This window comes from Xenopus tropicalis, chromosome 7, assembly GCF_000004195.4.
Source record: "Xenopus tropicalis strain Nigerian chromosome 7, UCB_Xtro_10.0, whole genome shotgun sequence".
Taxonomy (NCBI): Eukaryota; Metazoa; Chordata; class Amphibia; order Anura; family Pipidae; genus Xenopus; species Xenopus tropicalis.
In genome coordinates this window covers 50791311-50818864 of record NC_030683.2, presented here as the reverse complement: position 1 = coordinate 50818864, position 27554 = coordinate 50791311, and the positions used below count along the sequence as shown (strand labels likewise).

Below are 27554 nucleotides of genomic sequence, written 5' to 3'. Positions count from 1 at the left end.
CACTACATCAGTCAGCCTCATTGCATGCTGAATTTAGTAGTGGGAGAGAGTACTGGGAGAGACTGAGTACATTCAAGGGAAAAAAAACTTTGCAATGGTTCCAAAGTACAAACTCACCTAGACACCAAAAAGTAGCCCCAAACCTTAGTGGGTTTGTACTTTGGGAACCTGCCACTGGCCATTTCATTTTGGCAGAAAAAGTGCCAACCTGGCAACCCTCCTGGACAAACTTCCTCATGTTTGAGTTTCATAATCTATAATACAGCCTGCAGCTCCTACTATTTTCTGTGGCCCCTTACAATGTTCAGATGTTGGCAGATCTTGGGAGATTTACTTCCAAAATGGCTGAAAACTACAATTCACACAGATCTGGCATTAACTTGCCTTACTATATACCTACTATCTCACAGTTAGTCCCATCTTGCTATGCACAATATCCCACACAGCGCCATCATTGACACCATCTTGCCTTACCATACACACAATGCCAGTTACTGTGCACTCCTTGTAAATACAAGAGGATCCAATGTCATTTCACAAGTATTTCTCTAAATGAAATCCCTGGGACTGTAAGGGGTTATCGCCTGCTTGCACCCAACGCATGCTACCAACAAGGTAGCAGAGTGGAGAGTTGCCATTTAACAGGAGCTAAAGGGCAGCAAGGTGTGTATTAATGCAAAATAAAGTTCCCAGGCAGTTAGACTGAGTGATTCTGTATCCAAGACAGGGATGAGTAACCCAATGCCTTTCAGCTCAAAGCTTTTGGAGGTTCTAGTAGTTGTAGTCGAACTGGCAAAAAGCCAGAGGTAGGTTATCCCTGCCAGCTTACAACTCACGTGACGGCAGGAACACCTGCCTCCATGGCCCATTTACTTCCCTCTACACCCAGCCCCTTGCAGTAACCCAGACCCGCAGCACCAAGTGGCTTAGCCAATTAGCCATTCAACACGGCGGTCAAACGACTTTGCAGGGTCAAGAATTTGCGAGGGCAGCAATAAACCCGCCTTTGTGAAGAGACAGGGCTCAGTCAATGGGCCGCTTCAGTCCCTCTACAACTATATAGATTCCTGACTCCAGCTTTAATTAAACGCACCACCCCTGTTCCATTGTATGATGGGTATTGTAGTTTTATTTAAAGACTTGCTTCAAACAATGGCTATGAAGAACTACATTACCCAGCGTGCACAGGGAAAAGGGAAGGGGCGGGCCAGTTAGGGCGGAGAACATTTTGGTGCTCTTGTAGTTTGAGTATATTGTTAAAAAAAAAAACAACTGGCGGGTTTTAAAGTCCAAACCCAAGGCAATTTCCAACCCTAGCCCCAATTCGTACACTGGTGGGTTCTCACTTAACACCTGCAACTGAGTTTGAAAAACAGCCTGATTTGGCTGGAAATCCTCCAGCCTTTCGACCCTGCTCGTACAAGTAATCGGTGTTCCTTCCTCCCTGCCCGCGTAATCAATGTGAAACTAAAGCGAGCGGCTCCTCCCATTGACATGAGCAGGCAGGGGTAGGAAGACTACTTCCTGTGGGCTTCGTGCTGTGTTCTGCTTGTTTGGGTTGGATGCTGTAACTTTCAACAGGGAGAGTTTGCTTAGTCCGGGTATTTTTGCTGTAGCCTTTTTTTTTTCCCTCCGTGCCATGGAATCTTGAAAAAGTGTTGTGATAGTGGGGCAGTGCGGTAAGTTCCCGCCGTTTGTATTTAAACTAAAACACAGTCATTTGTTCCACCAGAAACTGTAGTTAAATGTAACGCGAGTGATTAAGATAAAAAAGACGACAAATGTCACCCATTTGTGGAACAGAAACATTCTGATACATTTGTATATTCTGGGCTGTTCCGTGTGTATTTTGTCGTGTGCCTGGTACCCTATGTATGTGCCCTGGTTCTGCTTTAGTATGCTGTCATTTATCATTTCTGTGCTTCTTCTTTCTGCCTTTTATCATGTGCATGTCTCTCCTGTTCTCTCTGCCTTTCATCCATGATATGCACTTCCTTCTACTTTTGCCTTATCCCCTTTGTGTACACCCTACTTCTTTCTGCTTCTTATCTTCTGTTCTTAATGCCCTTCTTTTTACTCCTTGTGTATATCCCTTCCTTATGGCTGAAAAAGATATTTTTCCTGTGATTGCTTTTCTATTAGGGCGGTGGCAGATGTACAGATTAGTCACCCACAATAAATTTCTTCTACTACAGGTGACTAATCCCCTGAAAAGGTATTTCCACCGGCAATATTGTAAATTGCCGGTGAAAAAATATACCTGCCGATTTGGCTTTGTGAAGTAGTCCAAAGTTTCTTCACACTGGCAATTTACATTGTTGCGGGTGGGAAACTTTTTCAGATTAGTCACCCGCAGTAGAGGAGATTTATTGCAGGCAACTAATCTCCATTTCTGCCATTACCCTGAGGCTAATGTCATATGGGGCTAGGGTCCACGTATCTTTGCCTTCATCTTGTATGCAGACGGAGAAAAGCAGATCCACTCGGTTTCCCTGTGTATCTGCACTGATAGGCACTGTGTTGGCTTGTGTGCAGATACACTGAGTGGATTACAGGTTATTCAGAATGCTTGGGACCTGGGGTTTTCTGGATTCTGTAATTTGGATTGCCATACTTTAAGAAATTATTTAACCTTTAAATAACCCCAGCAGGATTGTTTTGCCTCCAATAAGGGGTAATTATATCCTAGTTGGGATCAAGTACAAGGTACTGTTTTTTAATAACAGAGGAAAAGGGGAGAATGTTTTAAAATTTTGAATTATTTGATTACAGTGGAGTATATTGGAGATGACCTTCCCGTAATTTATAGCTTTCTGGATAGTGGGTCTGATACCTGTATTTGGGAAAATCAACACTATGTACACAGTGACATTGAAAGGGATGATATGGATCTCATATGTGCTGGTGTTTTCTCTGCCCTTGAGGTCTGCCTGCCTGCCATGGTTCTGTGCCGGAATTTTCACTGTTGCAATAAGCACACATGGATGTTTTGACCACCTCTGTGGCCACCAGACCATATTGGGTTTCATATGTATGTATTTTTATTGTACTACTGTGTAGGCAGCACTATACATTTTTACAGTATAATAACACATGTAGTACAGATGGGATTAAACAAACAGCAATAAATAAAAATAAATATAAGCATTGTGTATTAAGCAAATATGTTACAGGAGGTAGAAGGTCCCTGCCCTGGCGAACTTTCAGTCGAATTTTTACTGAACAGGTGGCAAGCCTGACCATTTGGCCTTCACTGTTTCTATTTCACAACTACTTTCTGTCTATTCATAAATGTATGCCATCCATGCTATCCTCATTTTACCCTGCACATCTCATTCCTGCTGTCTTTCATTTGACAATTTTCTGCACTTATTAACCTGTTTGCTTTGCTTTTCTTTAAGTTTTCTTTTACAGTTGGCATTTCTCAGGTAAACTACCTTGTATATCGCCAAAAGTATCCATACACTTTACTCTCGAATAGCTATTTCTAAAGCCAACGCTACTAATATAACGTAGTCTCCCTTTTTCTTCTATAACAGCCTTTACCTATCTGGGAAGGCTGTCCACTACACCAGTGCTTTCCATCATTTTCTATGTTCTCTGTTTGTGGGTTGAATTTTAGTATGAAACAGTATTTTACCAGTGGGAACGAACAATGCCTGATTCCTTAAGGAATGGTATTAAGGGTAACCATAAACGTAATTGGTGTAGGTAGAGTCCTGCAGCAGGTCAGGTACTCAGGGGTAACTACAAGATACCGGGTTGTGGATAGTTTTTTTTTCGGATTCTAGTTTAGGATGCAGGTCTGTTTTTGGGGTTTAGCCATATTTCTTAGCTTTTATAATCTATATCTTAACTCATTTAAATATGTTTTTTTTTCTACCACCGCACACTTCTGATGATGTAACACACATCTTGTTTATTTGTGGTCAGCTAGTTGCAAATAGGGTTGCTGATAAGGCAGTTGGGGCTCTGAATGGGTAGCAGGTTAAAGCATGTAAAAATGTGATTTGCTGGTTTGGGTCTCAAAAATTGGTTCCATGCAGGACTCTAGTGTGGGGCTGTCCTTCATGCAATAAGATCTTTAAAATAGCACTTTAATACTTAAATGCGTATTAATATTAAACTATGTCTAATTTTTTTTTTCAAAAATAATTTCCAAAAATTGATACTACCTAACAGTAAATAAATAACGTCACTGCCTACAACCTGTAATAACTGGTGTAGAGCTAATTGTGGTTTGTTTGTTTTTTTGCATACGTGTAAGGCAAGAATTACACCACATTACTTAAAGGAAACAATGCAACAAATGGTATATAGTATTGTGGTATATTCTTGCTTAAATACTTAAGGGAAGTATTATGCCACATTCATTAAAGGGACCAGTGCAGAAGGGAGTATTATAAAGACCTCTGCAGAGCTAATTGTGCTATATTCCTTCATATGTAAAGCAAGTATTACATTCTTAAAGGACAATGAAAGTCAAAAAACAAATTCCTCTCAAAGGAAAGGCCATTTTGATAGCAATGACATACCATTAGCGTGTCACTTAATGAAACTTCATTGCTGTTTAATCCATGTTAAACATGTTAGAAAAACGCTAACTTTCCTTCCTTGTTGAAATATTCCTCATTAGGGCATGCACATGTGCAATAAAGGTCTATCGGAGCCCTGCTTGTGTGCAATAGGTTACACTTTCCCCAGAGTCCAGCAATGACGTTCAGATCACATGATAGTCCTGGATGTCATCACTGAACTTTCCTCTCCTCTTCACTCCTCTGCTCTGCCAATAGGAAAGAACATATTGTATAACCATAACAATGCGATCACTCCTTAGTGCTGCACACAGAGCTGCAGTCTTTGCGCTAAATGACGGGATTATTTGGTGCATGCGCAGTGATGTGAGTTTAGAAAAGCGGATGCCCCAAAAGCTCCAGAGGGGTCATTTCAGGAGGTGGGCATCCAACAAACATTTGGAGATACTGCAAAGTAAGCTTTTGTTCTTCTTTAAAAGAATGCAACAAGGGGTATAAAGAGAGAACTATTGCCATAAAGTAGGAAGCAATGAATTGTCAAGTATACTGTAAGGGTTTCTTTCTTTAGAACGAGGGGCCAAACCATGGAAAACAGCCTGAGATCTATATTTCGCCTCATTTACAGTCTGCTTATCGGTCATTTAGCATTCTTTGGGCTTCTCCCATAGCTTATTCTTCTGCAAAATGGTAAAATGCAGTTTATCACTCCAGAGCATGAGTTTCCTCTGCTCTAGAGTTCAGTGGAGGTAACCTCAACACCACTGTAGCCAAAATATAGTGATATTAGTCTGCATCTGCTCGCCCATAAGCATCCCATCCACAAACTGTTCATGTGCTGACTTTGCTTCCAGAGAGAGTTTGGAACTCAGCAGTGAGTGTTCCAATTAGTGATGTGCAAGTTAGCCTGAAAACAGGGTGGGCCTACAGGTCAGATGGGTTTGGGTTGAAATTTGGGAAAACACTGTGGGTTCGGGTTGGGTGCTACTCAGACTGAGAACAACACTCCTATTCTGGTCCTTAAGACACTCTGTCCTGAAAACGGAGGCATGCACAGAAAGAGTAAAGCGTGGGAAGACATGGGTATGGTTTGGGTGCGGGTCCTACAATGACAATATTTTGCAGGTTAGGGTTGGGTGTGGGTTGAGATTGTGTTTTTTTTCTGACCTACACATCACTGGTTCCAATATAAGACTTGGCTTGATTTTAGAACTTGTTTAGGGGTTACAAATTACAAACACTTTTGTAATTTAATGAATGTATCTCTCTTAAAAACACATTGTATATGCAAAATAACCTACAAAACGGAAAAACTTAAGAATTTATTTTTGCTGACATTGTTTGTGTTAGTTGAAGCAGGCAGGCAGGTTATTGGAGTACAGGATGGGTTTGTTGCTGTAGTGGAAGGAGGGGAGGGGGGGAGAGGAAAAAGACAGTCTTGTTGCCAGAGTGGGGAGGAAGGAAGAATAAGGTTGATACTAAAACGTGTACAAAAAGAGAATTATTTTGAGTGTGGGATTTATAAAAGTTATCTTCAGTTGTTTGTCAATGAGCCTGATATAGGAAGGGTGCTACAGAGCAGATTCAGGACTGTCTTTTGTGCTCAGTGTTAAACATGTATGGCAAGTAGTTTGGACCAGACAGGATAGGTCTGCTTACAAGAGAATCTGTGCACCACCCAATATGAAAAGCTGGGTCATTTAAAGTCCATCCATCCTTTTACAATGGAACAGAAAGGAAGATTTAGATCAGCGGTTCTCAACCTGTGGGTCAGGACCCCTTTGGGAGTCGAATGACCCTTTTACGGGGGTCGCCTAAGACCATCGGAAAACAAATATTTCCGATGGTCTTAGGAATATTTTATGGTTGGGGGTCACCACAACATGAGGAACTGTATTAAAGGGTCGCGGCATTAGGAAGGTTGAGAACCACTGATTTAGATAATCATGCTTAAGTCTGCTAAAATTAATTTAAACATAAAAAAACCCAATAGGATTATTTGCCACCAATATGGATTTGTGCAGGTTAGTTCTTAAATATGAGGTACTGCTGAATTATATAGAAAATAAATAATTTTGATAAGAAATATTGTTTGCTTAAAATGGACTCTGTTGGTGATGGCCTTCCAATTTATCAGAGCTTTCTGGATAAAGGATTGGGTTTTTGGATAAGGGATTCCATACTTGTATATTTATGATTGCATCACCTTCCAGCAATTGAACATTGAACACTGTTTGAATAAAAAACAGTTCCAGCTTAAGAGTTTCATAATCTACAGGGAAACCCTTCCAAAACTCACCAAAAAAACACAATAACAATTATAGGTGAAAATTTTTGACTATTAGTTCACATTTTGTGACCTAAAAAGTGCTGCGTTTTTTTTTTAAATGCACGACACTGTTTCAGTAATCTTGCAGCTCAGCTACAGTCTCCTCCTGTTTTATTTCATCATTTATCATTTTCTTTTTCATTTTAAGTCATTTCCGCAGTTGTTGGTTTCTTGTAATCTGTTATCAGTGTGTTGCAGGCAACTGCTTTGTCGAATATGTAAAAATATTTATGGCATGAGTTGTTGATACACTTTATCTCTACCAAGAAACGCCTTTTTGGTTCTTTAAAAATTTAGATAGAGGAGGTTCGCAGTTATCTGGAGTGAATAATTTTCAGAAGTATTGAAAAAAAAAAGAGATAAAATGGCAGTAATTAATAATAGACCTGCTCTTTATTCAGGATTAGTGTTTTATATATACTTTCAGTATAAACAGTTCAGCACTAAAATATTAATACATTATGCTATGTTTTTAATGTCTTATATTTAGTTCAAACTCTGCTCCTTACTCAAGCTTTGAAAACCTTTTAAGATATTTGCACAAAAATATTATTTTACCTAACCTTTTAAAAACAATTTTCAAACCTGTGCATTGGTTTGAATGATAGTAAATGCTGAGCAATGCATTATAAGTCATTAGAAGCACTTTCAACATACTGTATTGTCTTTTACTCTTGTTAAAGGAGAAGGAAAATCTAAGTCACTTGGGGGTGCCAAAATATTAGGCACCCCCAAGTAACTTGAATCGCTTACCTTCTACCCAGGGCTGGTGCCCCTGTATGGAGAGAACAGCACCAGCCCGGGGTAGCAGCTATCGCTTCCTCCTTCGCTGCGCGCGCATGCGCAGTAGAGTGAAAAGCCGAACTTTAACAGAGAAGTCAGCTTTTTCACTCTACTGCGCATGCGCCGGACTCCGAGTCGCAGCGAAACGAAGGCGGAAGGAGGAAGCGCATCGCCCCAGGTGCCCCGGGCTGGTGCGGTTTTCTCCTAACAGGGGCACCAGCCTGGGGTACGAGGTAAGCGATTCAAGTCACTTGGGGGTGCTTAACATTTTAGCACCCCCAAGTGACTTAGCCTTTCCTTCCCCTTTAAAAAGTTATGTTATGTGTAGTGCATACAGAATTTAATGTACAGTTCAGTCAGTGTCCTAGAGTCAAGTCTTGTTTGAAAATGCTAGGTCAGCTTAAAGCCCTGTTTCTTAAAGGAGAATGCAAGTCAAAATTTAAAAAGCATACTGCCCAATAGTCCTCCTATTGTTTAGTAAAAACGCCACACTTTTGGCTCACCTAATCAAATATTTACTCAGTCACACTTACTTCACATTTTCTAGAACAGGCAGCCATCTCTAAAAAGGTATTCTCCCTTCCTTTCCCTCCTTGCTTCATACTGCACATGTGTTTCATTCTTTCCCCCCTCCCCTCTGCCAGATCTGCTTCTGATTGGCTGGTGGGTATGTGTTGCTCAGAGCAGGAGACAGGATCAAGTTACACACATGCTCAGAGAATAGGAAGGCTGCCGCTGGCAGCCTACAGGAAGGACAGAGATTTCAGTGAGGTCACTGGAGTCTTCACACTGCTGTAAGCTGCCAGCACCATATCTCAGAGAAGCAAGCAGGGATCTGGGAATTTAGATATGCAGTAAGTACTTAAAAAGAATGCCTTTAGACTTACTTTTAATTTATATTAACCTATTGTCCTTTAAAGGTATAGAATAATGTAGATGGTCATATCTGAGACTGTTTGCAGTTGTGTTTTTTTTTTTTTTTTTTTTTTTAAATTGCCATTGGAAAAACACTCAACACTTTGTTTTTCGAAGTTGGTCAAAGTTTTCTCACTGAAACTTTGGGTGACTTTAGAAGTGCCGGACTTCAATATGCCCCCCCCCTCACTCTCCAATGCCAGAAAGGCAGGCACAGAGTGGATGGGAGGCGGCATCGCAGAAACATCCCTGATAGTAAGTAAGTAAGTTAGGCTGAAAAAAGATGTACGTCCATCATGTTCAACCGTAATGCCTATATGTATAAACCCTGTTTGCCCTTGCAGCTGCTGCCTGGCATTGCTTGCTACAGCCAAGTTTATTATCAAGGACTCCTAGACCTTCTCCATTATGGATTTGCCTAGTGCAGTCTCATTAAGGGTATAAGTGGCTTTGTTTATTTTTACATCCCAGATGCATGACCTTACATTTATCCACATTAAACCTCATCTGCCCCTTAGCCGCCCAGATTGCTAGTCGGTCAAGATCCTGCTGCAAGGATGCCACATCCTGAATAGAATTGACTGGTCTGCAGAGCTTTGTGTCATCTGCAAACACTGATACATTGCTTATAATACCCTCCCCCAAGTCATTTATGAACAAATTAAACAAAAGTGGACCCAGTACAGAACCCTGAGGGACCCCGCTGAGAACATTACTCCAAGTAGAGAATGTACCATTAACAACCACCCTCTGTACCTGATCCTGTAGCCAGTTTTCTATCCATGTGTAAACGACTTCATTAAGACCAATAGACCTTAATTTAGAAAGCAGTCATTTGTGGACGGTATCAAATGCTTTGGCAAAATCCAAATAGATTACATCTACTGCACCCCCACTGTCCAGCTTCTTACTAACCTTTTCATAAAAAGCAATTAAATTGGTCTGACATGACCTGTCCTTCATAAAGCCATGCTGATTACTGATCATAATGCCATTCTCCAGTACATAATTTTGTATGTGATCTCTTAACAAGCCTTCAAATAACTTGCCCACCACGGATGGCAAACTTATAGGCCTATAATTGCCAAGCTGAGATCTTACGCCCTTTTTAAATATAGGAATGACATTAGCCTTCTTCCAATCCCTAGGTACCATACCTGATGAAAGCGAGTCTGAGAATATCAGAAACAAAGGCCACTGTAATTCTGACCCTAGCTCTCTCAGTACCCGAGGGTGTATTCCATCTGGCCCAGGTGCCTTGTTTACATTTATCTTGTGTAAGCACCATATCCTATGTCAACCACTGCGTAGCTGGAGCTGAGGCAACAGTGCAGCTATTGGGTGGGGCTTGGCACTCTGGCTCCTCTACTGTATACACAGAAGAATAGAACTGGTTAAGCACATCTGCCTTTTCTGTATCCACTGTAACCATATTGTTACACCTGCATTCTTACACTATATTGTCAACCTGCATCTTTTTACTATTAAGATACTTAAACTTTTTGGGGTTAGTTTTGGCCTCTGCCGCAATATGCTCCTCCTCCGTTTCTGTCTTAGCCTTCTGGATTGCTGTTACAACACTTGTTATAGTGTTTATATTAATTAAATGCAGCTACTGTCCTCTCTGACTTATATTTCTTAAAAGCTTTCTTTTTTTCCCTATTAACTTCTTTAAGCCACATAGGGTGATTCTTAACACTTCTACTTTTTCTTATTAATGGAATAAATTGAGAACAGTAATGATTTAATATCATTTAAAATGACAACCATTTCTGCTTTGTGTTTTTATGAGAAAACATAGAAAACCCCAATCTATGCCCCGAAGCACTGATGAAGCACTGAATATGTAGCAGTAGCACATAATTAAACAACAATTCTCTGTCTACGATTCACCTAAAGGTGGCCACTTGTTTCCCCCACTGATGTTCAGGGCTGAATCGTCAGATATGGAGGTACAAACAATAAGAATTCTACCTCCACCTGCCGATTCAGCCCTAAATTTAGATTTTGCTCGGGCGCCTTCAACATCACCAGATCAAAATCTTTTAGCCTGCCCGATCGACAAGACAACTGATATCCGCAGCCTTTTATATAGGGTTTGCTGCCCCTATATGAAAAAATAAATAAAATAAAAACCCTCTCTATTGCAAATAAATCATTTTAAATATATTTTGCATTAAATTTATTTTTTAAAAACTTTAATTTTACAGATTCTACAACTCTTAAGAGAAGTTGCATTATGGAACTATTGCAACCTTAAACTAGAAGATTGATTTCTCAGCTCTAACCAGGAACCACTGCGGTAGGTTCTCTTTATTGTGTGATTGGCCACACAGTGGTATATTGATATGGTATATTGTAATGAACGGCTGACGCGAAGACCTTTTTTTACTGTTCAAATAGAAATAGCAATCACAGTTTTCTACTGTATTGTCACGAAATCCAGGGGGATTTTTTTTTTTATTTCCTTAATTGCAAAGTTTTGTTTATTTTTAGCAGCCAGGGTTATGAAAACATTTTTATGCTTGGTTTGTTTACTTTGCATTTCTGTTTCTCTGTCCTGTTTCCATTTTTAGAGTGGCTCAAATTTTTTTTCTTCGGAAATAAACAAAAGCAGTTAACTGCAGAAAATTCTAGTGAGTTCACGTACTTAAAGGAGAAGGAAAGGCTAGTAAAGAGTTCATCTCAAGCTGCAGGCATACCTTCTGTTGTTTCAATAGTGCCCTTAAGTCTCCCCATATTTCTCCCGTTCAGATGATCAGAAGCCAAACAGGAAGAAAAAATGCTGAGCTGTGTAAAGAAATTTACCATAATGTCTCACCCCTGCACCAAAAGTAAGACCGGTGTACATGCTCAGTGTGTAAGACTATGAGTCAGCTTCCTGCTGATTGGCTCCGCATTCCTAAGGGGGGGGGGGGGTGAGTTCTTGGCATTCTTGAGGGAGGGGGGAGCAGGAGAGAGCAGAGAGCTGGGTGTCTCTGGCACAGGAAAACAGACACAATCTTTTGTCAGAGAAGCCAGTGCAGCGTTTCTCTGAGTGCTTATGGCTGTATTTACATAGACATTTCTGATAAAGCTTACATAGTTTTTAAATTTCTTTCTCCTTTAAGGTGGCCATACACAAGCAGATTTAAGCTGCAAATGGGCGGCTCATCTGCCCATTTGTGGGGCCTCTGATTGGCCTACCTGACGGATATCTAGCTGAAAATTGGCCAGATGTTTATCCAGCATGTTTGACTTTCCTGTCAGATTGAGGACTGCATCGGCTCATTGATTCCATATTATATAAATAACAAATTGCAAAAGCCCAAATGTGCAGAATCTTTAGAACAATAATGATTAGGGATGCACCGAATCCACTATTTTCGGATTCAACATACAATACAAACCGAATACCCAACCGATTACTGTTTTGGATATGCAAATTAGGATGCAGAAGGATTAAGAGGGCCTCGCGTGCAGCGCACAGTGAAAGTGAATTTTCAACTTTCTGTCATGTGATTTTAACGATTCGTAATATTTTGTATAATAGTAGCCTGCAATAAAGCATTTCTACCCTAATTCTTTGTTATGTTTCAGTTCTCCTTTAAGTAAATGTGCCCTTTACTAACTTATTCAAGTTCTTAAAGGAACAGTTCAGCATAAAAATTAAACTGGGTAAAATAATAGCACAAAATAAAAATTATTTGTAATATAGTTAGGCAAAAATGTAATCTATAAAGGCTGGAGTAAGTGGATGTCTAACATAATGGCCAGAACTCTACTTTCTGCTTTTAGCTCTCTAACTTCTTAGTTAGTCTGTGAGTCACATGGGACAAAACTGTTCAGTTCGTTTGTGAGCATGCAGGTCATATTCAAATGCAAACTAACTGAGCAGTTATGTCCCATATGGCCCCCCTCAAGTCAATGATTGGTTACTGATCGCTAACAGCTTAGAGAGCTGTAAAGGATGAAGTAGAGTTTTGCCCATTATGTTAGACATCCGTTCATGCTAGCCTTTATAGATTACATTTTTGCCTAACTATAGTACAAATATTTTTTCTTTTTTTCGCAGTCTATCTATTTTACCCAGTTTTATTTTTACACTGAACTATTTCTTTAAGGAGTTCATAGACAACATATATGACTTCCCTAAATCTGACGACAGTGTGGTTAGAACTTCTTAATTAGTTCAGTTGTTGCTTAAGAATGTGTTTGCTTTCAGTTAGTCATATCTTCTTCTTTCTTTCAGTACCTCATGTAGTTGCCCTAGTCACAAAGTTAGCATGACTATTTCTGAACAATTGGATGTATTTTTACTGTAATTCTCATTTTTATATAATTCATAATTCCACACACAATAGTAAAATTTTTATTTAAAAAAAAAAAAAAAAAAAACATGGCAATTGACAACAAATGTCTGCATTTAATTTTGTGTTCTAGGCAGGCAGCCAGATACTTTAAACTTTATAAGTCTTTAGAGCTCCCATGAAATATGGACTGGCATGTTAAGATTTTACTGGTTATTTTTTTGTTAATATCCTTTTATTTATATAGCACTAGGTTAGGTACCAGAATGACTGCTCTCTCATAAAGGCTAAAGGATACCAATCACCTTAAATTGATTCCCCCACCAGAGGTGTGGGCTAATAGGTTGGGGGAAACAGTAGTTTTTTCTTTTTTCTTTTTTTTTTTTTAAATAGCCCCCGCCAGAACTAGGCTGCCCTAGCTCCGGTTGCATGAGTATAATGAGCGAGTGCCACAACTCGCTCATTATGCGGGTGAAGCTAAGGGTGAATTGCACCCACCGCTCCTACATCAAGTGCATTCGCATTATGAGCTAGCGGGAGATGCACTCATTATGCGCTTTCCTGGCAAACAACATGGCCGTCTGCATTGGGAGCCCCCGGCACGGGCAGCCTAGCAATGGAGGGGGTTGCTGTTATTTAGGTTGCATGCGCCTAATGAAAAATAAAGAAATAAAGGCTAAATGCCAAATAACTAAGTAAACCTAATAAATAGCGGCAGTGACACCTAGAGCATACAAAATTAGAGATTAAAATTATGCAGTAACTGTACCTAAATCATTTATTGGCCCGGGTGTATAAACCCCGGGCCCGCCACTTGACACGTGTACCGCCAAAGTATAATCCAAACGAAATTTTTATATATATAAATTTAAATCTCACCAAAGTCTATGTGTGGTCCGGGTGCTTCAAGCCCCGAACCCGTAGCCTGGGGAGCAGAGACCAGTCCAAACATGAAAAACAGCTTTGTCAGCACACCGAACAGCCAAGGTATTTAAAAATCAACTTTTATTCATTTCCTGTTAAAAACACAACGCCTGATGCGTATTGTGCGCATGGGTACTTAATCATAGGCATGCATGCATTGCATGCGCCTAATGAGCAAGATTCCCCACTCACTCATGTGCATGTGATTTAGGAGCGGTGGATGCAACGTCAGGGGGCAGAGATATTGGGTACTAAAAATGTAACAACATACAACATAGTAGCAATTTTACAGCATGTTAATATCCAATATCGACTGGCAGTAAATCTAAGTATTTCACAACCATATTGGATTAAGAATTCTAATTTTATAATTTAGGTTACACCAAATCAATGAAAGGGGGAGACTTGAAATGTGTCTGGTGAAGGGCTGTATACATTTCAATAATTCAATATACTCCAGCACATTTCATATAGAGAAAATCCACAATGTAAAAACCATATTAATGTCAAAGTCTATGTGCTTTAGGTTTGCTATATGTTCAGTTAAATGGCTATCAGTGGCATTTATGTTTATGAAATAAACCTAATGCAGAACTTCATAGGTTTATTCTGTACATATACTGTACATAACCTATAGAACTCCGAACTTCAGCAATGACAGGGAATTGTATTACATAAACTAAAATAGAGTTGGTTTATTGTTTGTAAGATAATAGTTCTGATATGCCTGTTGCTATATGCTATATATTTTAAAAGCTCCATGTTTTTTTTTTTTTAGCTTGGTTTATTTATATTATCTACATAGGTCTTTTGCATCAAAAGTCATAATATGAAATGATTTGCTTATAGCACACTCCAAGCAGAAATAAATAGGAAAAAATTGCTTATAGGAAACCATATTGACTAAAGCTGGCCAATGTCGCCAACTAACATTGTACTGTGCTGAAAGACTATTGCCTTACTGATCAGTAGTAAGTTTATTTTGACTAATTTGACACCTCCCTTCCTTCCTGCTTTGTTCTCTGGAGAGTGGGTATTTCTTTATAACACATAAAATAATCTCACAATACTTTGCACACTCACAGGTTCCTTCCTGCCATGTGTTCTGCCTACTTCCTCATTTGAGCCTCAGTGAGAAATAATGCAAATGAAGAGGGTGGAGGTTGTGTCAGATTAGGGTCAAACACAATTTTGAGTAAATATACGTTGCAAAGTTGCTTAGAATTATTTTTTTTTTCTGTCAGCAGTTTTTGGGTGGAATTACCATTTTAAAAAAGTTGATCCTTTTAAAGGGTTGTTTCACCCATAAATGTAATTTTTATTAGGCTATAGAATTGCTAATTTTGAGCAACTTTTCCATTGGTTTTGTTTTTTATAGTTATTTTTTTCTTTTGTTTGCTTTCTTCTTCTTCTGGTCACTAACCACAACATCAAAAAACACACATGCTCTATAAGGGCTCTGGCACACGGGGAGATAAGCCGCCCGCGACAAATCTCCCTGTTCGCCGGTGGGATGGCAAACACAGCGGGGTGATTTCGGCAAATCGCCAAAAAAGCATCGTGAGGCAACTTCGACGATTTGCCGAGATTGCGCCGCCGCCGCCGCGTGTGCCATCCCACTGGTGACTTACATTTTCACCGGTGGGATGGCAGGTGATGGCAACTCGAGGAGATTAGTCGCCCACAAACAGGGAGTTTTGTCGCGGGCGACTAATCTCCCCGTGTGCCAGAGCCCTAAGGCTACAATGTTCTATTCTTATCTTGCTTATCTTTATAGTAAAGCCCTTTCCTATTCATATCCCAGCCTTTCATTTAAATGGTTGCTAGGGTAAATTTGGCCCTAACAACCAGATAGCTGCTGAAATTCTGAACTATAGGCCTGCCCAAAATAAAGTTAAATAACTAAAAAAAAAACACTAATAAAAATGAACACCAACTGCAAATTGTTACTATTACGTGTTAAATATACAGGTAAATGACATGGTGCTGGTGTATTTTTGAGATGTTTTACTTAATCCAGTGTCTCTTCTGTCATTGCAGGTAATCTTAACTGCTGCAAACATGCACTACTACCGGTACAGCACTGCAGAAGTCAGCTGTTGTTATAAGTACCTCCTGTTTAGCTACAATATCATATTCTGGGTCAGTTTTTCAAATTTTCAAATGTTAACTTATAAATTAACTTATGTATAATAAAACTTGATAGTCGTATTACTGTAAACATATATACTTTTTAACAAATATAATACTTTGTTGTCAAAACTGGCAGAGCAGAAAAAACACAATGATTTAGCAACAAATATGGACAAATGGATTGCTATGCACAGGTTAATTTAACCTGCTTATAAACCCTTGGGTGATTAAAGTGGGTACATCACTAAGCTGTAGTAGATGTTTAATTAATCTTTCACATTTTTTTTAACAGTTATTTATATATTTAATAATTTGAGTTTCGTAACCTAACATTTTCCTTTGGCTGCAGCTAATACATTTGTGCTTAGAGTCACTGACAGATTTTACCTGGTCTAATTGGCGAATAAAGTATGAGTTGGCATTGCACCAGTGACAAACCGTATGATTAAGTTATGTAGGAAAAGGATGTTAGGTTAAGGAAGCACAGCAAGTAAACCCCTTATACCCTATACCTATACCTAATAAACAATTATGAAACACCCACTACAGTTAGTATCTTATTTATATAAGGTAGCAATGAGTTGGATATACAATTAATTAATATTATCTTTCACAATTCATAAAAACATTGTGGGGTGGCTTGCAGACATATTAAATGGAAGGCAAGTTGTTTTTAATTTATTTTATTAGGTCTCCCTTATGGGTGTCCCTCTGTTCAGTGAAGCAAATGGGTATATATCATTACATAACTGATAAACCCTTTTACATGGTGTAACAGTGGCCATGTAAAATGCAACAATCTTTAAATGGTTAGTAACAAAAAAAAATAAAGTTTTGTATGCATTTAACTACAATTTACCGTTACTGTGTATTTGTTGTTGTGCTGTCCAACTTTCATATAGTGGGCCAGTTACTTACTATACTATGTTTTAGGGCGGCAAATTATAAAATGAAGTTTTTCTGTTTCAGTTGCATCTCATTTTATTGCCAGATATCAGTCAAACACCCTTTCTATGTGTGAACATGTATTCCTATGAATTCTTGGTCACATATATATGTGAAGGAAGTAAATTTTTTTGGAAAAATGTAAATAGGATATTCAGTAATTCTACTAGGCATTTACTTTTGTATTTTATTTTGGTTGTTTTATTGCATTTTTAGCCATTTTGCATTATTAGGGGCAGATTTATCAAAGTCTGAATTTCGGATGTTAAAAAGTACACTTGGCAAAATTCGGAGTAAATGCGATTATTTCTGATGTGCATTAATTGCGCGAAAATTCGTATCATGGTCAAACGAAAATATTGTGGTGCAATCCGAAACGTACAAAATTTTTGTATCCGAACGATCGTAAACGGCGTGAAAACCTTTCTGACTTTGAAACTTCAATGCATGATTTTGGAAGCTTTCCATAGGACTCAATAGCACTCTGCAGCTCCAACCCTTGGCAAAAGATAGTCACAATACCAAAGCTTGAATGAATTCCGAAACTTTCGTTATCGTTGTGCAAAGAACGAAAAGTACATTTTTTCGTGCAGTAACGAATGGATCACGAAAAAGTCGTACATTTTTAACGATATTATCGTCAACAGTATGAACAGTTCTAAACTTTAGAAATTTTTTGTAATCATACCCATTCAGACTTTGATAAATCTGCCCCTTAGTTTCAGCAAAATGATTCAAACTGTCAATTTAACCACCAAAAATAAAAATGATTGATTGGACTGGTTTAATTGGGTTTTAGTAATCTGCATTGTTCTTGGTTACTTACTTTTGGTAAACCTAGAAATGTCAGGCATCAGACTGTTCAGTAGACCATTCATCTATGAGATTAATTTGATGTTTGTGTGTTGTGATATGGTTTGTAGGTTTTTTTTAGTTTAGAGTGGAGAGACATATTTACCTATTCTGGATTCCGCAGAATGTGCACATAAAACAGCCATTATATTTTCACTGAATAAAACTATGAAAAAAAACTTGAATGCATTAAATTTGTGTTTTACTTATTTTCAATACACCTAAAACACTCAAATTGAAAAACATGCTTACATTTTGCCTAGGATAACTCCCATTGACTTCTACAATAGACACGCAAACTTTTAGATGCAGAAGTTTTACATTCGAGTTTTACACATTTTTTGTGCTTAATATCAAACATTTGAGTTTAGAAAGCCCTTATTCATATTCATGAGTTGTAGCACAAAAAAAGTATATGCAATATGCAATATTGTAGTGTCACCCACTGTGACCTACAGCACTTATATTTGCCTATTTGTGTCTGTTAGTTACCCTCCCATATAGATTGTAAGCTCTACGGGGCAGGGACCTCCTTCATCTTGTGTCCTCGACTCTTAACTTATTGCTGCTGTATTTATCTGTATTTATTATTATACTTTGTATTTATCTATTATCTTATTAACACCCTGTTTGTATTAATGTATTCTACTGTACAGCGCTGCGTACATAAGTAGCGCTTTATAAATAAAGATATACATACATACATATGCTTTTCTGAGGTAAACCTGTTTGTGTGGTTTATACATAAATTGCAGTAAATGTGATAATTTTGCTGTAGCTGAAGTGCCCTCCATGGCAATTTGTAATTGTGATTGTGGGGTCACTAATTTCTAGATACTTTAGTACAGTTATGGGACCTGTTATCTGCAGTGCTTGGTACCTGGGTTTTTTTGGATAAGGAGTCTTTCCATAATTTCAATCTCCGTACTTTGGGTCTACGATGAAATCATGTAAACATTAAATAAACCCAACTGGTTGTGCCTCCAATAAGGATTAATTATATCTTAGTTAGGATTAAGCACAAGGTACTGTTTTATCATTACAGAGAAAAAGGCAATATATTTTAAAATATTGAATTATTTGATTAAAGTGCAGTTTATGGGACATGACCATCCCATAATACAGAGCTTTCTGGATAATGGGTTTCTAGATAATAGATCCCATACCTGTATAGGTGTGGGATCCATTATCTGGAAACCTGTTATCCAGAAAGCTCTGAATTACAGTAAGGCCATCTGCCATAGACTCCATTTTAATAAAATAATTAATCAATATATATATATATATATATATATATATATATACACAGTATATAAGTTGTGTGTGGTTGCATTTTGCTGAGAATTTCTAACACTAATTTTATTTCTTAGCTATCGGGAATGGTTCTTTTAGGAGTTGGTTTGTGGGCATGGAGTGAAAAAGTAAGTATCAAATGATTTTGTCTTTGTGTACCTAAATATCAAATGAGGACATTAAGGGGCTCATAGATGATTGCTGGAGTTTGGATTATTTCAGAAATAAAATGTAATGACTAGAGCACATCTTTTATCCATATGGTGAATTTTAAAGTTATTTGGCTATATTTTTTTTTTCTACTATTATGCAAAAATACTGTTTTGGGAGGAGTTCCCCTTTAAGTAGTACCTAGGATTTTTGTCTAATATAATCTATTGCAATTTAAAAAAAAAAACACGTGTCCTAAAAGTATAGCACCTTTGGGGTGCTTGTCATTAGATTTGACATGTTCTTTGTGTTTTGTTTTGTTTTTTTTATGATGCACAAACGAGTAATGCCTTTTTTAATATATGTAAAACTACATGTTTTCATGTTTCCTAGGGCATATTGTCAGATATTACAAAAGTAACACGTCTCCATGGATTTGACCCAGTGTGGCTAGTCCTGGTGGTTGGTGTCATCATGTTTACTCTTGGCTTTGCTGGCTGTGTTGGTGCTTTACGAGAAAATATCTGCCTTCTGAAATTTGTAAGTCACCCTCCCACTTGGGGATGTATATACTCTTGTGCAATAGTGCCAGACTACCAACAGAGGTTGTGAACATACTTTTGACAAACCATAGCCTTAACTAGCAAGCCCTCCAGTCATAAGTACATGCTATATAAAGACTTAGCTACTCGTTGCCAAGCGGTATTTAATATAAAGAGACTGTTTAAATGACCTTATTTTATTAGTGTATTTGGATGGGAAAGTACTCTTTTAAATGGCGCAGATCACGAAGAGTAAATTGATGGTGTTCAGCAGAAATGTTTGCTGTAGCTTTGTAGTTCAGTAGCTGTTTTTAAAAAATATACGGTCTGCTATACAGTGATATGTATTTTAACAAATGTTATAAAATATTCCTAGGGTAATTTAGGGCAAAGACGAAACATCACATAAATCCAATGAAACAGGACTTAAGTAATGGTGTTAAATAATAAGTAAAATTAAAACTTAGAAATACACCAATGCAATTTACCATATTATCTCATTTAAATGAGAATGAGTGTGTGTATTAATTTCTTTTTTTTGTAAATATATGAAACTTTTTTTTTTTTTTTTTTTAAAAGACAGTCTATTAAAACTCTTTGGGTGGTGGAGCTGATGCTTGGAAAAAATCTGATTTTTTTTTTTTTTTTATAAAATGAAAGTGCCGCTTTATTGCACCTAAAATGAGAAGTATAATGGCAAGGAAAGGGAGCCTTTGGAAATATTAGTATGATGGGAGCATGGCTCTGAGTTAGAAAGATCCCCAGACCGGCATCTAGTGAATTTAACAAATTAACAATGAACTTTCTGAATGGAAGGAATAGTTTGGCTTAACACTGTGCAATCTACCTGTGCTTAAAGGGGTAGATCACCTTCGTAATAAAATGTTGCACTGAGTTTAGGCACAGCTTGCTCAAGCCCTGATGTGCATCAGCACTGGAAATAGGCTGCATCCAAACTATGTGTGATGTAAGCCACACTGAGGAGGATTGAGAGGTGGTGTTGGTGGTCCCCTGCATCAGAACAGGTTCCAGAACAGATACATTTTATTATGAAGATAACCCCACCCTTTTAAGTCATTGTTTACTCTCATTTAGTAAAAGTACTGGTGTTCTTTAAGCTTTGTTATATGACTATTATATTTCAATTAATTTATAGTGTGCTTTTATTGTTTTCTTCATAGTTTTGTGGTGCTATAGTCTTGATTTTCTTCATGGAGCTCGCTGTTGCAGTTCTTGCCTTCCTATTCCAGGACTGGGTGAAAGACCGAGCCAAGGATTTTTTTGAGAACAATATAAAATCATACAGAGATGATATTGACTTGCAGAACCTCATAGATTCCCTTCAAAAAGCGGTAAATGAGGTTATACCACCACTGGTAGTGCATGCATGTGCTTAGATAGATTTATTTGTGTGCATAATAAATAAAACACTGCACAATTCAGATTTCTTATGTGTAGATTTATTCATTATCAATCTGAGAGAGAATTCTAAAGGGTGCTGGCTTACTGTCACATAGAGCTGAGTTTTTTCTACTCAGAGCTTTTATAACTGTGTCAGTTTGTTAAAACTTTCATGGGAAAAGTTTTTAATTTAGCAATGAAAACAGATGGAAATCCTTATCCATATATAGAGTGTGAATCTATTGATGCAGCACAGAAAGGGAGTCCTGTACCTGAGCCTCACACAGCAAGCAAATTGGAGTGTTACGCTACTATAGCGGAGTGCAGTTCAGCAGTATGGCCGTTAAAAGGTCTTCATTCTTTTCCAATTTTTTCCCTCAATCTGCACCTAATAAACATAATGCTGTGATAATGGACCCAGTCAGGCCTGATAATAAAGCACCATTGACTTGCTTCCTGATTACCAGAGGCCCACTGTTTTTTTGTTATTTAGAATTGCATATTTTGCCCCCCCCCAATAGATTGGGGTTCTATACTCTTTAGACACTTGACACCAATAAGTATTTTTTTTACACTGGTATTCGCACTCAGTCCTAAGGCATCATATACAAAGATCTTAATATTTTTTGTGTCACTTACAGAACCAGTGTTGTGGTGCTGTGTCCCCAGATGACTGGGACCTAAATGAATATTTCAACTGCAGTGTTGAAAATCCAAGTCGTGAGAGGTGTGGTGTTCCTTTTTCTTGTTGTGTTCCTGATCCAGCTGTAAGTCGCTCTTCCAGTCCTTCCATCCATGCTTTCCTGCTCACCTAGCCCCTATGCACTCCTTTATAGATTCTGTAACCCAAAAATTGCATACTATTTATTTACATCCTTTACATATGCTTTTTATTCAGAACTCTGTATATTTTTTTACAGTAAAGAATTATATTGAAGTGATTTTATTTTAGGATTTGTCCCTCTGCTTTCCATAGAGTTTGGGGTGGTGGGGAAATAGTCTGTGCGAGTTGGAGGCAGGCTTTCATGGTTTCCTCTGTCTGTGGAATCGGCTTTTATTAAAATAGTTTTACCTTTCTAAGGTTAGTCTGGAAGTGAAGCCAAAAGTAATTTAGAGTTTATGTGCTATGTGTTCATGTATTGATTGTACATGTTTTAAATATTTTTGTGGAAAAAGACAATTTGTTGTAATTCTAATACATGTTTGATCTGACCGTTTACTCATATTGTTTAATGTAATTCCTTTATTTTCACAGCAAACAGTTGTGAACACACAGTGTGGTTATGATGCTCGCAGAAAGGTGAGTGGTGGGGTACTGGAGAATACATGCTCTCTGTTTTTATTTTTTTTATATAAATTGGAGACTTTTTCAGTAATTCTTTTTAATCCGTATCAAGGCAAAGAGTTAACATGTAGGCCTCTTAGCTCTGCATAATAAAACCTGCATTTCCACAACAACATTTCACACATTAATGCTTGCATTTTTTTTTTTTGCATAAAATTCTATTTTCAAACAGGAAGGATAGTGAGTAAGCTAAGCACCGGACAGTGTCTCCAGGTGCAGACAAAGAAGAGCACTGATTCAAGCGTAGGGGCAGATTCTGTATTTATCTGCTGCTCAGAAATCCCCCACGTGTGGCATAAGTCTTAGTTTACTTTTGTGTGACACCCAGTGTCAATGTCAGTGTGAGCCTTGTTAATGCTATAGAATTATCTGTACAATGTGCAACTTTCATGATACGCTTTACAAGTGACCAGTAATAATATCCCCAAAGGTCCATATAATGGGAATAGATCATAGTACACCTCATACAGCATTTGAAAGCAAATTTGTTGTAATTGTTTTCCCAGAAGCCCAACGAGAGACCAAATACAACATTCTCAAAAGGCTGTATATCTGCACTGGAGGCATGGTTACCGAGAAACATATATATTGTGGCTGGAGTTTTTCTAGTGATCTCAATTTTACAGGTAGGTTTTGCTTAACCATAAAAATTTGTCTTTATAGTTCTAAAAGTCTTAGAAAAAATATCTGTATTAGGAGAAGCACTGAATGGCGGGGTGGTTGTCAAAACTGGGTAATCAGTTTTGAACATTAATGCACAAAAGGAATTGCGGGAATACTACAAAATTAAGTAAAGTAGAATAGAAATCCGAGTGTTCTGTCCATATTTACTACAGACATACAAAAAGGAGAAGATTGATATATTTACATTCCCTGGTTCCCTGTTTTGTTAGTAACTACATAACTACCCTTTTCTTTGGAGAGAAAAAAAAAAGTACGTACTTGCACTTGCAATAAAATCCAGGGAATGGGCATTGATCATTTCCCTCTCTTTTTTGTATGTTTGCCATTTAGAACCTTGTAGTGGGGTCCAATTGCATGCGCCTAGAAAGTAGTGGCAGGTGGAACACAGCTAGTAACATAAAAAACCCTGCATTGTTATGTACAAAACATTAGAAAAACCCTAAATCAGTATACTTTCATGCTTTCTACACCTAGTTCCTACCACAGGACAAATTAACTTACAATATATAATCCTCGGCCATAACACTGACTATTATACATAACTGGGCATATTTTCACAGTAACACATACCTGTCACCAACAATACAGCTTAGCATAATGCATATATGTACAGAAGTTACCAAGGAACTTAGCCATCTTAGAATAGCTACAGTTTACTTTTGTTCTAGCATTTATGGATTCATATGCATAAAAAACATTATCATTTGGTGGGATTAGCAAATGTAGAATCTGTTTGTAGTAGGTAAAATTGTAAGACCTTGCATATTTCTTACTTTCTTTAGATTTTTGGTATTTACCTTGCTCGGACACTGATGTCAGATATTGAAGCAGTGAAGGCCGGTTACCGCTTTTAAGGGCGACCCTCATCGTTCAAAGTCATTACAGAGACTTTCTGTATTTTTTCCCATCTTTTAAATCTTTGTTTGCAGTTAGAGACTTTTCAACATTGCCATTATCAATAAAGATCTGCAGAGTGTCTACTTTTGCACAGAAGGACCCGTTGTAATTAATCTAGGGTTTCCATGCATCCTGCAATATGTAAAAGGATAGACTTGAAATGTTACTATATTTAACCACTAGTCATTTATTATTCCTCCTGGAACTTCTCCAAGAAGAGACTACACTTTGTTTTGAAGAAAGGTTCTCTGAATCTCCCTACTATTCTGCCTTTACATTTTCCTTCAGCTTTTTTCTTCAGTGCTGGAATATATGTCGACCCGGATTACTTATTGATGGACAGTAAACATTCATATGAGTTCTCTGGACAAAGAACTCAGGCATTTACCTTCATCTAACAATGTCATTAAACCTTTTTTAAACCGAATGATTTACAAGTTCACCAAAGCCTTACCAAGTTAAGACACGTTCACTTATGTCAATAATGCTGCCATAGATTTTTAGAGGTATAACATAACTTTTGTTTGCCAACATGTCAAGGAGTAATGTTTTACTATAAAAAAATGTATTACTACTGTAAATCATTACATTCACAAGTATCTTATTTATGGAAAGGAAAACCAAGTAATCCCCAAAAATACTCAATTTGAAATCTAAACATAAGAGATATCAAGGGCTATTAGTCTGGGATTTGACTGTAGTTCTTTGTATTTCACTGTTGGAGAAATATAGGTTATCCCAAAGGAATTATTTCTACTGTGAAAAGCAAATACATGATTCTCTGTTGATATAAGGACACAACAGTGTCAACATCATTGAGTTGTTTTTTGTTTTGTTTTTTTATATAAAAAAACCCACTATATTATTGCAGGATATATGTTCTTTTACCAGAGAATCTGTTGTAGAGTTACGTGTTTATTTTGTAAAAAAAATTATATGGGAAAAAATTGAATATAGCTGTATCTATTGCTTTACAGATGTTCACAGAAGTCTATAGATTTTACTTAGTAGCACAATTTGTTTTAAATATGTACAATATTATATACCTGCATATCCACACATACATTAAGGGCTGTGTGCCCATTTGGAGTTACTTCTTTCAAATGGTTCCCCAGTAATGTTAAGAGTAGTTATTGTTTCATTTCAGCGCTTACTCTGTGTGGCTTTAGCAGCACATTCATGATTTGATAACAGTTTGCATTCAGGCTTAGGCTGGAAATGTATTGTCCATACACCAGCATGATCAAATTCAGCATGGCATTTCTAAATACACATTTATTGTATAACTAGGAAGGGGCTTGCTCCTGTGTCAAGTTCTAAATGAGCTGGTCCTGACTTAGAGCCCCGTTTGAAGATATTGTTTGTAGTAAACAAACTATGGGGCCCACTTCAGCCATCTGACTGAAATTTGAAATTAACCACGTATTGGGGTATATTTATAAAAGCCTGCCAAACATTTTGCAGCAAAAACAGTGTACATTTGGTGGAACATAGAGAGCATGTTTATACAGCTCCTGTATATTTTATTTACGCCATACTAACCCTGAAAATAAAATCATTGTTTTACAACTCTAGACTGTAGACCTATTTAAGTGGTGGTTCACCTTTAAGTTAACTTCTAATATGTTATATTATGGCTAATTTTTGGCAACTTTTTGAATTGGTCTACCTTTTTTATTTGTATAGTTTTTTTAATTAATCGTGACCCCCCAGCAGCCAAAAAAACAAATTTTTATTGTTATTTTTTATACTTTATCTTTGTATTCAGACCCTCTTCTATTTATATTGCAGTCTCTCAGACTCAAACTACTGCCTGTTTGCTAGGGTAAGTTAGACCCTAGCAACCAGTAGGTACTGAAATCCCAAACCAGAGAGCTGAACAAGAAGTTAAAGAATAAGAATAAAAAATAAAGACCAATTGCACATTGCATTAGAATAGCACTATCTACATCAGGGGTCCCCAATCTTTCTTACTCGTAAACCACAGCCAAATGTAAAAAGACTTAGGGGAGCAACAACAAGTATCCTAAAAGTTCATGGAAGTGGCAAATAAGAACTAAGGTTGCCTATTAGGTAGCCTCTATGAACACACTCAACTTACAAGAGGCTTTATTTGGTAGTAAATCTTTTTTCGTTTTTATTCAACCAAAGCTTGCCACCGAGGCACAAATTAAAATAATAACTACCTGGTTTGGGGGCACTGAGAGCAACATCCAAGGGGTTGGTGAGCAGCACGTTACACACTTCTAAATATACCCTATTATGTATTCCCTAGGTGTTTACTATTTATGGTTGATTTTTAAGTTACCCAGTTATTCAATAACAGACATTTTCAGCAATTAAAAAAAAAAAAGAGAGAAATAGCAATGCTTATAACTGCTAAGGAATAGCCTTGTTTCCATAGACTGCAGCTTTGGGTATATGCACATATAACTGTGTTCTTTGCCCATCTCAGGTGCAGTCTCCAACATTTGCAGGTAGCAGTACTTGCAATTAGGGATAGATTGTGACTGCACACTTCAGTGGGTTTCTTTCAGTTAATGCCTTATTTACTCTTGTGTATGTTCCCTAAAGCTAACGATAAATATGTATATGCAGTTATCATGGGGCTGTCAATCAAGTCCAAAGTCTACAGGCACTGCCTATGTTTAGGTGCAAAACAGAGCTTTCTATGAACACATTGCCAACATCAGCAGTAACATTCCATTAGCATTGTGGGTTACTGAAGCCCTTTGGAATGCAGTAACTTGCTAATGTGTAATGTTCAATACAGGCATATTATGTTTCAGAGGGTGTGCTGCACATATATTAGGAGTGTTTATTATTGGCAAATGTAGTTGTAGACTGAGAACATATGCACAGGTATGAATGTTAAACACATCTAGAATCAATATAATCTTTGTGCCTGTTAATGTAAATTAGGTGCAAACAAACCCTGCCATTTACAGCTACCTTTTTCCAGGCATTGGATGCCCCTCTTGTGTGACATTTAGGATTACCTGTATTTTAGATGGGCAGAAAGTCACTGGAATTTTATGGAAAAGACGCAGAAAAAAATGTTGAGTTGTGATGATTTTTTTTTTGTATTTTAAGCTTGGCACCTTTAGTAAATGAGGCCCAGAGTGTCTTTGGGTAATTATTTTTTTGAGCTATATTCCTCTCAGCATAGAGACACATTGTGTCATTTTTGCTGGTGCTTGACTTTTGCTACAGATGCATTTGTAAATAATATTTTTAAAAAGTTTTAAAACTATACTATTTGTACTAAAATGGATAGTCTTACTTTGTGCATTTGTCTAAATTGTATTCTCTTTCTAGACTGTGTCTATAAGTTACAAACTCAGCGTTTGTAAAATGTTTACAATTTTCATTAGTGGCTTTGCAATCTACTAATGTTTTAACACTGAAGATGTGGTGTACATTGTCTTTTCTGTTCACAAATATTAGTGTCCCCGGACTTTCAAAATGTGTCATTCTGCATTTCACTGTGTCCAAGCCAGTATGTTATTTGTACAATAAAAAAAAAAACTTTCTTCGTAA

The 27554-nt window shown here is 37.6% G+C and overlaps 1 protein-coding gene across 2 annotated transcripts; it reads left to right on the top strand.

Annotated features, from left to right (window-relative positions):
• Positions 1-1217: 1217 nt before the first annotated feature.
• Positions 1218-27554, top strand: tspan14 (tetraspanin 14). Of its 2 annotated transcripts, XM_012966456.3 has the most exons (10): positions 1218-1679; positions 10770-10861; positions 15813-15914; positions 19073-19123; positions 19539-19685; positions 20869-21039; positions 21730-21855; positions 22344-22388; positions 22940-23059; positions 23900-27554. In XM_012966456.3, the coding sequence occupies exons 3-10, from the start codon at positions 15834-15836 to the stop codon at positions 23969-23971; spliced, it is 813 nt and encodes a 270-aa protein (XP_012821910.1). In that variant the 5' UTR covers positions 1218-1679; positions 10770-10861; positions 15813-15833; the 3' UTR covers positions 23972-27554.